General features: G+C 32.3%; 1 protein-coding gene across 1 annotated transcript; it reads left to right on the top strand.

The window, feature by feature from the left end:
• The first annotated feature begins 8,006 nt into the window (after positions 1–8,006).
• On the top strand, positions 8,007–12,755 carry LOC110738095 (GABA transporter 1-like). Its single transcript, XM_021918463.1, has 7 exons — positions 8,007–8,377; positions 9,608–9,838; positions 10,432–10,529; positions 10,631–10,817; positions 11,588–11,718; positions 11,830–12,063; positions 12,317–12,755. Exons 1-7 carry the CDS (start codon positions 8,254–8,256, stop codon positions 12,695–12,697), a joined length of 1,386 nt encoding a protein of 461 aa, XP_021774155.1. The 5' UTR covers positions 8,007–8,253; the 3' UTR covers positions 12,698–12,755.
• Positions 12,756–13,132: the final 377 nt, after the last annotated feature.

The following is a 13,132-nucleotide window of genomic DNA, read 5'->3' as shown; positions in this document are numbered from 1 at the left end:
CTAACCCTAACCCACCCAAATACATATCTTCCACCCAAACAAAACCAGATCTACAACCCTAATCATTACTGCCGCCCAAACCACCAAATCACCCACCTAAACCATCACTACTGCCGCCGAAAAGACCTTCACAACAAAAATATTTAGAAAAATTCGAACTCCCAACAGCTGCCACAAAAAAAAATCGGATTAAACAACAAAAAAATTAAAAAAAAAACACTTACCTTAATTCGACCACAAAAACCTCAAAATTAGGTTTAAGAGGCAAATTCAACCACGAAAACTCTAGATCTAGAGTTTTCGTGGTCGAATTTGGCCTAAAAACCTTCATTTGCACCGTTGGAGATCGCGTTTGGGGGGTTGGGTTCGGATATTCGACCTGGTGTTCGATCTTGTGGCGGCGGGTGGTAGTGTCGGCGGTGGAAAGAGAAAGGAGTGAGAAGGAGAATGAGAAGTAAAGAAGAGGAAAGAGAAGGAGCAGAGAAGAGGGGACGAAGAAGAGGAAGGAAGAAAGAGAATTCGCAGAGAGGATGAATGAAGGAGAGAAGATGAGAGAGAAACAAAGAAGGGGGAAATAAGAGAAAGGGAGGCGGAAACAAGAGAAGGGGGAAATGAGGAGAAGGGGTGCGTTTTAGGTAAAGAGAAAAATCAATTTTAATTTTTTTTAATTATTTTACGACGGAAAATTCCGTCGGAATGAACATTTATTCTGACGGATTTTTTTATCCGACGGAACAAAAATCCGTCGAAATTTTTTCTTTTTTCGACGGAACAAAAATCCGTCGGAAATTTTGCTTTTTCCGACGGAATTTCGAGTCCGTCGTAACTAATCCGTCGGAATTAGCCTGTTTTCTAGTAGTGATAGAAAAAGTACTTCAGGTATGGTACAATTTTTAGGACCTTGTTTAGTTTCTTGGGGTTCCAAGAAGCAAAACACAATTGCATTATCCATAGTTAAAGTTGAGTATGTGGCAGCAGCAACATGTTGCTCACAAGTCTTATGGATTAAAACAACAAGTTAGAGATTTTGGTATTATTTTTTAATGTGTTCCTATTTACTGTGATAATACAAGTGCTATTTGTATTTCTAAAGATCCAGTTCAACACTCAAAGGTAAAGCATATCCACATTAGGCATCACTTCCTAAAAGACAAGGTGGAGAAAGAGAATATTAAGTTAGAATTTTGTCAAACTGAAAATCAAATTGCTGATATTCTAACCAAGCCCTTTGAACAGAGAAAGGTTTGAGAAATTGAGATTGGAATTGGGATGATCAAGTTGACTTGATTGCTTTTGAAGTTCCAAGATATGACTAAGTCAATAATCATGTAAATAAAGCAAAAAGAGCATTTGACGCAATTTTGGTGTGCTAAACATAGCTGAAGTAATCACTAAAGGTTAGTTCACTAAACACTTAATTGCTTGAGTAATTAATAATATTACAGTCATATGTGTTTAAAACCGTGTTCCATTATGTGTATTTTAAGAAAGAAAACACGTTTTGTAAATTAAATGAATTTGGAAAGAAAACAAATTTTGGAAAATACATCTTGCCAAAATTATTTTACAAAATTAATTGAACTTGTTCCAATAAATGACTGAATAGTAAAACCCATTCAATTCCATCACACCGCTTCAATTATTATAAAAAGCATCTTTCACCCACCTTTTCACTCCACTGTCAAATCAAAATTAACCCACTTTAGTAAAAACATCAAAGCTCAAAAACCCTCCATTAAACACCATGGTCATCATTGCCGAAATTGTGTCTTTAGAAAACTCTCACAATTCAGAAAACACCATTCAAGAAGAAAACCACTCCCTTAGCAATGGTGAACTACAAACCCTTTCTTGAAACAACCGAAACCACTTCCGATTTACCCAAGCCTGCTGAAAACCCTAAACCTCTGACTTCAAACCTTAAAGAAGCAGAGAGCAAGAATGAAAAAAGAATAAATTGGTTCATCAAGTGTACTTGACAGAGTTTTTGAATGGAAACAAAAGAAGGAGAAAGAAAAATCACTTGAGAAGCAAATGTAGGAAGTTGATGAATTAGAAAAAGGGGTTCAGTAGGTAGAGGAAGATGATCAAGGGGAAAGTGATGAAAATGAGTCAGAATAGAGAGAGGAAGAAGAGAATGAAGAAGATAATGATCAATTGGAACTTCTTAAAAGTGCTGAAAGGTATGTTGTTGATCATAGACTCGATATATCTTGGTGCAAGAAGTCTAGGTTTTTAGAATTTCTCGATTTAATAAAATTTCAAGGGTGGGAGTATTTGTTGACAATTGCTTCAAATAATGTGCTATATCTAGTTGCTATGGATGAATTATGTAGCAAGTTCCAAGTAAAGAAAGGAAAGATCACTAGTTTAGTGAATAAAATGAAAATTGAACTTGATGTTGAAAAGCTAGGAAATTTTTTTAAAGTAACTACTGTGGGTTATGAACTGTATGTGAAGGGTAAGACATCTGTGAAGGTTGGTGATTATCTAAGTGGTGATATAGTTGAATTTTTGGGAGGAGAAAGAGGGGAGAATGTTATGAGTCATAATGATCTTAGGCCCCTAAATAAGCTGATGTTTAATTTGGTTAGAAAAAAAATTCTGCCTAGGACTGATAAGAGAAGTCAAGCATGTTTGATGGAATTGGCTGTCATTTTCTGCCTTTCCAAGAAAATAAAAATCAATTTTCCTTCATTGATGTATCAACATCTAGCACACTGTGTTCTAAGGAAGAACAAAGTGGTTGTGCTTTCTATTGTGTTTGAGTTTCTAGGAGTGAAGCTCAAAGGGGTTTATGAGGCTTTGGAGGAAAAACCAGAAAATATAATCAATGGTGAGACACTACAGGGTATAAGCCTTGAATTAGTGAATGGGAAGGTCAGAAGAGTAGAAGGCAAAAAGGCTGTGGGAGGAAAAAGAAAAGGGAAGGAAGTTCCTGAAAAGGGTGTAAGGAAGAGCAAGAGGATTTCAGCTAGTAAGACTCCTAAAACAAGTATGGAGAAGCCTCTTGAATTGGATGAGGATGAAGAAAAAGTTACTGTAGGGCAAGTGGCTGAGCTTGTTGATAGAGCTGACATTGTTGAGAAGCAGCTTAAGTCAGCCACGGAACAGATGCAGAAACTTGAGAGGAAGGTACAAGGTCTGGAAGGCAGTCTCAAAATGCTGAAGCTGGAGTTCCAGAGGGATCTTAAGAGCCTTCAAGACAAGATGGAGGAGTATGTGAAGCAGAACATTGAAGATAACAAGAAAATTCTTGATCTCCTTCAAACTTGACCAAGACCAGCCTCACCTACCTCAATTCTCTTAGCCTAACTCTAGCCTAGCCATTTCTATGTTTTTCTACTTCAGTCATGAACTTGTTTAGTTTCTGTTTAAGTTTTTAGAACACTTTATTTTGGCTTGTAATATTTTAATTGTTCAGCAGGATGATAATCTTTTGATTTTAATGAACACTTTTGGAACTTGGAAGAAACATGTGTGTTTGTGTATATTATGAAAACTTGTACAGGGAAGTGAAATTAATCTAAAGGAAGTTAGCAACGCTACCTTCAGTTTCCCACACTTGATGAATTGTTTGAGGGGCTGTGGCTAGATGCTTAATAACTTAAAAAAGCAGGACTTTTTGATGATGCCAAAAGGGTGAAAAGAATAAGCAAACTTGAAAGTTGAAGTTGTTCTGGGTTCCAGTTGAGAAAGTATAAGAACTTTCTTCTGATATAGATGCCGGTATCTTAGTTCTGTTTTGTTTCTGTTTAGTTTTGTTTTTGTTTATTTCTTTTTTTCTGTTTTTCTTATTTGTGTGTTTTTGTTTATGTGTGTTTGCTTTCTGTCAAAAATTAAAAATCCAAAAATACACCCTTCTATTTGTTTTAACTTTTCAAAAGAGTTTTCTTAAGCTTGTCATCATCAAAAAGGGGGAAATTGTTGAAGCTTAAAGGTTTTGATGATGATGAACTTAAACTAAAGCAAACTCAACTAAAAAAGGTTTATAAGTGTTTGACTAGTACAGGTGAAGTTGTCCTTGGAGCTGGAAGAGTTTCTTGAACTATGAAAACATGAAGAGACCTTTATTGAAAAGTCAAACAATATAGAAGAAGAGTTCTCTAACAAGAACTAAGCTCCTTAACAGGAATGTTCCCTAACAGGAACTTGGAAGATGTAAGTTGAAGACAGTAAGTTCCAGAAGGAACTTAGTATGCGAAGTTCAAGTTGAGGACTGGAGATCAAGTGACAGCATGAACTCGTTCCTGGTCTGCGTGAAGCCCAAGTAATTCAAGTTTACAGAAACGCGGCACAACAATAGTAATTTAGTTAAGATTATATTCTAGATTTATTGTTAAATATATTAAGTAGATCTACATGAAATCTATTAGAAGCGTGATAAGATAAATTGGAAAATATGATAAAATTTGAAAAGATAAAAAGATAGATTTTAGAAAAGGATTTTATTTAAATTTGTTTCTTAAAATCAGTTTTGTTAAAAAGATATTATTAGTTTTAATTATATCTTTTTTTAATTTTCCGGAAAAAGATTTTTACAAAATATGTTTTACTTAAACCGTGTTCTTGAGATAAGGAAAGTTAATTTTTATCTTTTTGAAAACCCTACTTTCTATACGAGTTATACTTGTATAAATAGTAGAGAAATGATCTCATTAGGTTTTTGGGTGAGTTTTTGTGTGAAGAAACCTTTGACCTTAATTCGTGTAAGTTTGCCAAGCTTAATCTTGTCATATTAGTTTCGGATTTCGTGCATTGCTTGCCTAACATATTCTAGGTAGGGGTGAGCATGGGACGGGTACCCGTACTGATAGTATTAACGGTTCGGGTACCCGATAACCAAAATTCCTAAAAGTGATATCCATAACCCGAATTGATAAGTTCGGGTACCCGGACTTCGGGTACTCGGATTTTCGGATCAGTTATCGGGTACCCAATAAGATATCCAATAATGATAATTAAACTTAATTATATAGTTATTATAACATAATTTACCACTAATTAACAACAATATCAAATGATTTTGACCAAATTATTAATAATATTACTAATAATTGATATTATAAAGTAATAATAAAGTAAAGTAAGAGTTACTAATCATTGATATTATTAATAATATTACTAATCATTTATATTATTAAGTAATTATAAGCAAAAAAATACTTATCGGAACGGATCGGGTAACCTTTAATTTTAAAATGATACCCAATAACCATACCCGATAACAAATTATCGGAACGGGTACCCGAACCGTTACGGTTATTGGATCAGGTACCCTAATTTTTGGAATGGTTAAGGATCGATTTTTCGGGTTTTCTGTTTTTCGGGTAGTTTTGCTCAGCCCTAATTTTAGGTGTTATATTTTCTGTAATTGGTTAGGTTATTGGGTGTAAGTGTATGAAAACTATATTGCATACAGGAGAGATAGCTTTGTGTACAAAGGCTGTGATTGTACTGTGAGAGTACGAGTGAATTTAAGTCAGGGGACTTGAATTGGGTAGGATAGAGTCCTACTGTGTAGCAAGTTCTAGTTGGAACTTGTGAGCAAAGGTCTGTCTTATAATAGGTTTGTAACTTGGTGTGTGCCCTATTATAGTGGATTGGTTTTTGTGTTGAAATTCCTTAGAAGGGTCGAGATTTTACTTCTAGTTGAGCCCTGGAAGGTTTCCTCGTAAAATCCTGTGTGCTTTGCTAAGTTCCTTTTATATTTTGTTTGTAATTTGCAAAAGTAGTCACTGGGAACTCACCTACTATTTACCCCCCTCTTGTAGTGTTTGTTTCAACTAACAATTATTTTTTTTTTTTTTTTTTTTTTTTTTTTTTTTTTTTTGCAATTTATTGGGTTTTAGTTTCCAAGTAATTTCTTTAATTCTCCTTCATTCCCGTGATTTTCTACCAAAGGGACAATCAAATAGGGATGGAGGGAGTATATTTGTATAGGATCAAGTTTTTATACTTCTTAGGGTCTGTTCTCATTGAGTGAAATGAGTTGAACTGAACTGAACTGAACTTATTAAAGCTGAACTAAACCGAATATTTTATGAGAGAAAGAAATTAGTTGCTAAACTGAACTGAACTGAACTTATTAGAGCTGAACTGAACTGAACTGAACTGAACTTATTAGAGTTGAACTAACCTGAACTGAAAATAATTTGATGAGAACAGGGTCTTAATAAATATAATTACAAATATTCATGGTCAAAGTTGTGCATCGGTATATATAGGTAAAACTTCTATATCTTTGACGATGGATTCTCATTAATTTATAAGTGATAATATATTTATGTAAGATCTTGTTAGAATTGTGTCACATTATATTTTATTAATATCAAGTTTCTATTATTTTTATGTGTTTAGAAATGGATATATATTCATTTGAAGACGTGTCTTGAAGACCATAAAAAGTCAAATAGGACAAAAAAAAAGGAAAGTTGTTATTAAAAAAGTATAATACATATTTTGACAGAGAGGAAGTATAATTTAAAACATATATCTTGAGCAAGCGAGGAGTGTGTTTAATTTGCGGCTAAGGCCAATTTACCAGATAGGTAAATATAAAGACCTCTAGTGATATTTCAGTAAAAAAAATAACTCCGGTGATAATCTGGAAAAAAAATTAATCACATGTGACATTTAGACCAAAATATCTATTTTTTTCCACAAAGTCATCAAATTTTCTAATTCAATTCATTATTGTAATTTTTAAAAATTATTTTTCCCATTTTAAAATTTAAATTAATATGTCATCTCCTTTTATTTTGTGAAGTCCTGATATCAAATTAATTTCCAACCCCTTTCTAAGAAAATCGATAATAAGGGGTAGGAAAAATACGTTAAAAATAATATTTAATCAATAATTTTTATTCAAATTGTTAATTCCGAAAAAGGGGTTGGGAAATTAGGTAAGAAAACCATGAAAAAGAACTAAATTAAGCATTTGCGAGTAGTTTGTCGGAAATTTTTGTATATTAAAGGTTAATTGTCGCCTGAGATGATTTTTTTACACCAAATTGTTGCTTAGAGTTAGTTTTTTTTTTTCACTAAAGTGTTGCCGGAGCTATTCTATTTACCAAATGTTCTCTAGGCGTTTTTTTTTATTTACTAATTTGGACAATTGGCTATGTGGCTAACGACACCATGTAACCACTAGTAAAAGAATAAAATAACCCCTATGATATTGACCGAGTAACCCTATAACATTGACGAAATAACCTATAATATTGAACAAGTAACCCTTATAATACTAACAAAGAAACCCAGGATAACCAGCCAAATATAAAAGTTGGTAAGCTTGAGTGACCTTATTCTCGGTTCAATTGGCTCTATTCATGGTAGATTATCAGTCGATTTCTCACCTTTGATTTCTAACAACTCCATCTAATACCAAAGTACCCTCAACAAGTCAAAAGTCATGATAATATCAGTGCCAATTGCAATCGAGAGTGCGTGTGGTTAACATTAAAAAACAACTTGATTGCGATTCTTTATGGAAAAGAAAAAAAAAATAAAGGAGTGTGAAAAAAAGGAAATATTGTAACAAATTCATACCATCGATCGCCTTGGAAAGTGGGTAGATGGTAGGCGAGGTGCTCGTGTCCTATTCATAGAAAATAGAATTGTATAATAGAAACACACAAGTATCTATGAAAGGAAAACCAAATGAAATCTAGTACTCTTTTCGTTCCTTAGATTCCTACTTCAAGCCTTTATTCCTCATATAATAAAATGAATTAAAAATTTAATTTAGAGATAGAAGAAGGAGTATATCATTAAAGAAAAATTCAAATTTATCACCTCAATAAATTTAAAATGCAAATTTAATGCAAACTTCAAATTAAATTGCTTAACGTATTGCTATTTACGTATAAAATCACTTTTAAGTTATCGATTTTACCCAAGAAATACTCTAAAATAATCTATTCCGTATTATGTACGGAGTACTTAACATGTTTTGTTATCAAGGAGTTAAATTGGATCTTATTCGAGATCATTACCTTATGTCAACTGCTGACTATCATTTTAAAGTTATTTTTTGGTAATGTTTCTCATACAGACAGTTATACTAAGCATATGTTTTGTTTTATTACGTCAATAGTCCAAATTTGTAGGCTGAACTACAATTTAATTTATTCATATAAAGAATGGTATATATACTATATACAAGTCTACCTTGGCCTATCTGATACTTGTATTATTTGATCAAAAAGAAAAAGTAGAGAGAGAAAAGGAGAGAGAGAGAGAGAGAGAGAAATGGGAACATATATTGTTGAAACACAAGTAGTTCCGGAAGAGAACACAATTGTTAACCAAGAATCTAATCATGAGAGAAAGGAGGAGCTTGATGCTGGTGCACTTTTTGTTCTCCAATCTAAAGGTATGTAAATTTTCAGTCTTCTTTATGGATCAACTGTATTTAGTGGCGGATCTTGAATTTTTTTTTTTTTTTCATAGGGAACAATTGTTATTGCAACATCCATTTCCGAGGTTGCACCTACTTAAGACATTACAAACTAATAATGTAGTTTTGAGTATCAAAATTGTTGTAAAACACCAACTTATATATCATATGTATATGTAGTGCATTCTTGCAAAACAAATTGTCTAGCGTGGGAAAATTTTGTTGTTTGAGTAAGGTTTGCATATACTAATCGTAAGTATATATAATAACTATAATAATGTATGTGATTATTAATTATTATCACGTAGCTAGCTAGGATGATGATATTATGTGGCAGTAGTTTGAAGGTGCTACCAAATTCATTATATTTGGTACATAATTTTGTTTTCTTATAGTAATTTTTTTTTTTTTTTTTTGAAAAGTTTTTCCTAAAGTGATTTTGGTTGGAAGGAAAAGGAGGAACAAACTACCACTGTTATATTCTTTTTAGTTTTGGACTTTTGGTAGACTACCAATTTGCAATAGCATACCTCTAATTATATTGAAATTTACATAATACATCAGGTTTACCATGAGCATGGTACACCCTGCTCTAAACGCTTGATTTTACATCAAATTAATATTTAATCTGCCAACTTTACACATTATAAAAAAATAAATAAATTAAATAAATAAAAAAATTATCAACTCCACAATTAATGGGATCATGCATGATCATCTCCTTTTTGCTGAACTTCCATATTAATTATTACTTCTTGTTATTTTTTTTTCTTTTTTTTAACAATATATGAATGCGGGCGGAAGATCCATAATATTAATAGGAAAAAGATATATGCAGCCAAGGGCTGCATATAAGAAGCTAAAAATGAAAAGGAAAGACAATAAATAACCATTTATTACACCGATTTACTCGTGAATTGTCGATAAATTCCCAACTTAATACTAAAAAAGGAAGTATATTAAATACTTATATGCAGCCCTAAGGGCTGCATATAACATTACCCTTTCAAAAACTTACTAAATTTATATACCAGAATACAAAAAAAAAAAAAAATTTAATTAAAGAAAGACGATTATTGGATCTATTACTATATTATACGAAGTATTCTGTATTATATAGAATGCACTCGTATATATATTATATATTGTATAAAATACAGTTGTTGTATATGTAATGACTAATGAGTGATTAAATTGTGACGACAGGGTCATGGGTGCACTGTGGGTACCATCTAACAACATCGATAGTAGCACCGGCACTACTGAGTTTACCGTATGCTTTTAAATTTCTTGGATGGGCTGGAGGAATTATATGCCTCATTTTAGGAGCAATGGTCACATTTTACTCCTATAATTTGCTATCGTTGGTACTTGAACACCATGCTCAATTAGGTCGCCGCCATCTTCGGTTCCGAGACATGGCACATGATATATTAGGTATGTTCTTATTTATGGTATACAAATCCTCAATATTTAATACGCAGTATTAGACAAAGAACACATTAGTTTATTAATTAGAGTTTTAGAATTAGTTATATAGATTAATGTTTGTGTAAATATAATAGTCAATAAAATAATGATCAAGTATATCATCATGTTGACTTGTTGCTGGAGCAAGTTTTTTTTTTTCAATGTAAATCATAATTAAAGAAAACAACTAATGACTTGACCACGTTGAATCTCTTGTTATTTCAATAATATCTTGCCAAACTTGAAAGACGAAAAATACTTAATCTAATCATTTTCTTAACTTCAAAAGATTAAATGATGTTATAATTATTTGCTTTCATGTATGGTTCGTAAAAACACATTGACCATGTACACCAATTATTGCCTTTTTTCATAAAAAAACACATATTACACTACGTAAGTACGTATTATTATATTTTAGTACTTTATTGTTAGCGTATGATAGAGACATTATTGGATTTTATCATGACTTACAAAATATTCAATTCAACTTATTTAGATATGATAAATTTGGCATCAAGGGATTAATAACTAAATAAATTTTTTAACATTATTGGTAGGTCCAAGATGGGGGCGATATATTGTGGGTCCAGTTCAATTTGCAGTGTGCTATGGTGCAGTTGTTGGAGCTTGTCTTATAGGTGGTCAGTGTATAAAGGTCATTTTTTCTTATTTCAGACAAAATATATTCAAATTATATTACACAATGATTTAGTCATGTATACTAATAACTTAGTGATGATGCAACTTATTTCTCAGGCTATCTACTTGTTGTTCAATCCGAATGGTACAATGAAGCTCTATGAATTCATAATAATATTCGGAGGACTAATGCTAATCCTAGCTCAGATGCCCTCATTTCACTCTCTACGCCATATTAACTTGATTTCTCTACTCCTATGCCTTGGCTATAGTGCCGCTGCTACTGTTGGCTCCGTCTATATTGGTAATCCAAGCCTTTTCTTCTTGATGAAAATAAGTAAACCCATGATTGATTTTTGCACTTCCCCACTTCATATAAACCTTGCTTGTTTTACATCATTTTGTTTTATTTATGTCGCATATTTTCACTGATATGTATTTCGTACTTATATTATCATCAATGTATATCCGGATTGTTCTTAATGTATATTTTTAAAATGTCGAATTTTTGTGATAAATAATTAAAGAGATTAATGACCAAATTTATATTTTAGCAAACTTGTCCTACTAAAACTTTATGTAAGGTATTATAGTGGCAATGAGCTAGATTGTGTATGTCTTTCAATTCACATGCCCACGATTACACACACACACAAACAAACAAAATAAAAAAAATAAAAAAATAAAGTGTTCAAGAATTTTATGTCAATGACCAATCTACATAAATGCCCAAATTTTATGTATTTTATGTCAATGACCAATCTACATAAATGCCCAAATTTTATGTATTAAAAAAAAAGTTACACGGCAATGCATCATAGTTGTAAAAGTAACATGATCCTGCCTCACACCAGGCCACAACCTTTAATTTTTTTTTTTTTTTTTTGTTGACATCAAGGCCACAACCTATCATACAGTACACTATCTAGGTAGAAAATTTAGCATGCATGTGATCAACCATGATATTACACTAGAAACAATTGAATCATATACTACCTTTAAATCATATTGCTTTTGAAAAGTATCCTAAAGTTGTCAATGGAAATGAATAATGTGTTGCATTGTGTCATGCAGGACATAAATCAAAAGGACCAGAGAAAGACTACTCACTAGTTGGCAACTCTGAGGATCGGTTATTTGGTGTATTTAATGCAATTGCGATTATTGCAACAACTTTTGGGAATGGAATTATTCCTGAAATTCAGGTTATTTAGATGTCATATCTTCTTAAAATCTTAAATTTTTGGATAGTCCTTAATTCAATTATATAATTATGTTGCTAATTGCTTATGAAATTTATGACACAATATTGTTAGGCAACGCTAGCACCACCAGTAAAAGGGAAGATGTTCAAGGGACTATCCGTGTGTTACAGTGTAGTTTCAATGACATTCTTTAGTGTCGCGGTGTCAGGTTACTGGGCATTTGGGAACCAAGCTGAAGGCCAGATATTAAGCAACTTTGTTGTGAATGGAAATCCTTTTCTACCTAAATGGTTCATTTTTATGACCAATGCCTTTGTCATCCTTCAAATTTCTGCTGTTGGTGTGGTACGTAACAACTTTACTTTTTCTTGCCTGGCACATTGATTTTCACACTGAAAGTTATGCCCTTAAGAAACCACTGCATAACAAGTTAAAAATACACTAATTAAAATGCCTTGATCTTTGATCTCACGATATAGAGTTTATAACTTATTAATTGTGAGATCAGTGTTCGTTTGAAATATAATAATCATAATAGTTTAATGATTATGTAGCTCATAATATGTAATATGTAACGCAATTCAATTTTTTGGCGCAGATATACCTGCAACCTACAAATGAAGTATTAGAGGGAGTATTGGCAGATCCGAAAAGTGGTCAATTCTCTCTAAGAAATGTGATCCCAAGGGTGATATCGCGGTCTCTCTCAGTCGCCATAGCAACAATAATATCAGCAATGCTCCCATTTTTTGGAGACATAAATGGAGTTATTGGAGCATTTGGCTTCCTTCCTCTAGACTTTGTTCTACCTGTCATTTTATTCAACCTTACATTCAAGCCTTCCAAACGTACTTTCATATTTTGGTTGAATCTAAGCATTGCTGTTGTTTTCTCCATATTAGGGGTCATTGGATCAGTTGCTGCCGTAAGGCAAATCATTCTTGATGCCAAATCTTATAAATTGTTTGCCAATGTATGAAATTTTCACTGCATTGGTGAGGCTGGAGTTCATATTTTGGGCTTTTTTGGACTTGAAAGAGGATGTCGTTTTTTCCTTAGATTTAGAATATGTAAAATGTAAATTGTTTACATAAATATTTTTTGGGGGAGTTTTTTTTTTTTTTTTTTTTTTTTTTTTTTTTAAATTATTAAGGTTTAGGTGACCAAAAGTATTAATATATGTAGCTGCAAATTGCAATGTTGCAGCATTGTAACCAAATACCAATGCAAATCAAGGAGCAAAACAAAATCACAAAATTCCATTAATTGAGAACATTGAGCTTCTCGTTGAGACATGCTATATTTTCCACAAGGACTTAAGGTGTACTTTTTTTTTTATTATTATTTTTTTAATAGTAAATCTGTTCATTTCTAAGGAAAAATTTACAATAATAATTCCACATTTTTATAAGTT

This window comes from Chenopodium quinoa, unplaced genomic scaffold, assembly GCF_001683475.1.
Source record: "Chenopodium quinoa cultivar QQ74 unplaced genomic scaffold, ASM168347v1, whole genome shotgun sequence".
Taxonomy (NCBI): domain Eukaryota; kingdom Viridiplantae; phylum Streptophyta; class Magnoliopsida; order Caryophyllales; family Amaranthaceae; genus Chenopodium; species Chenopodium quinoa.
This window is presented reverse-complemented; position numbering and strand designations above follow the sequence as displayed.

Coding starts and splice junctions, on each gene's coding strand:
- LOC110738095 (XM_021918463.1), top strand. CDS start 8,254: ATGGGAACATATATTGTTGAAACACAAGTAGTTCCGGAAGAGAACACA. Junction 9,839..10,431: donor CATGGCACATGATATATTAG/GTATGTTCTTAT, acceptor CATTATTGGTAG/GTCCAAGATGGGGGCGATAT. Junction 10,530..10,630: donor TAGGTGGTCAGTGTATAAAG/GTCATTTTTTCT, acceptor CTTATTTCTCAG/GCTATCTACTTGTTGTTCAA.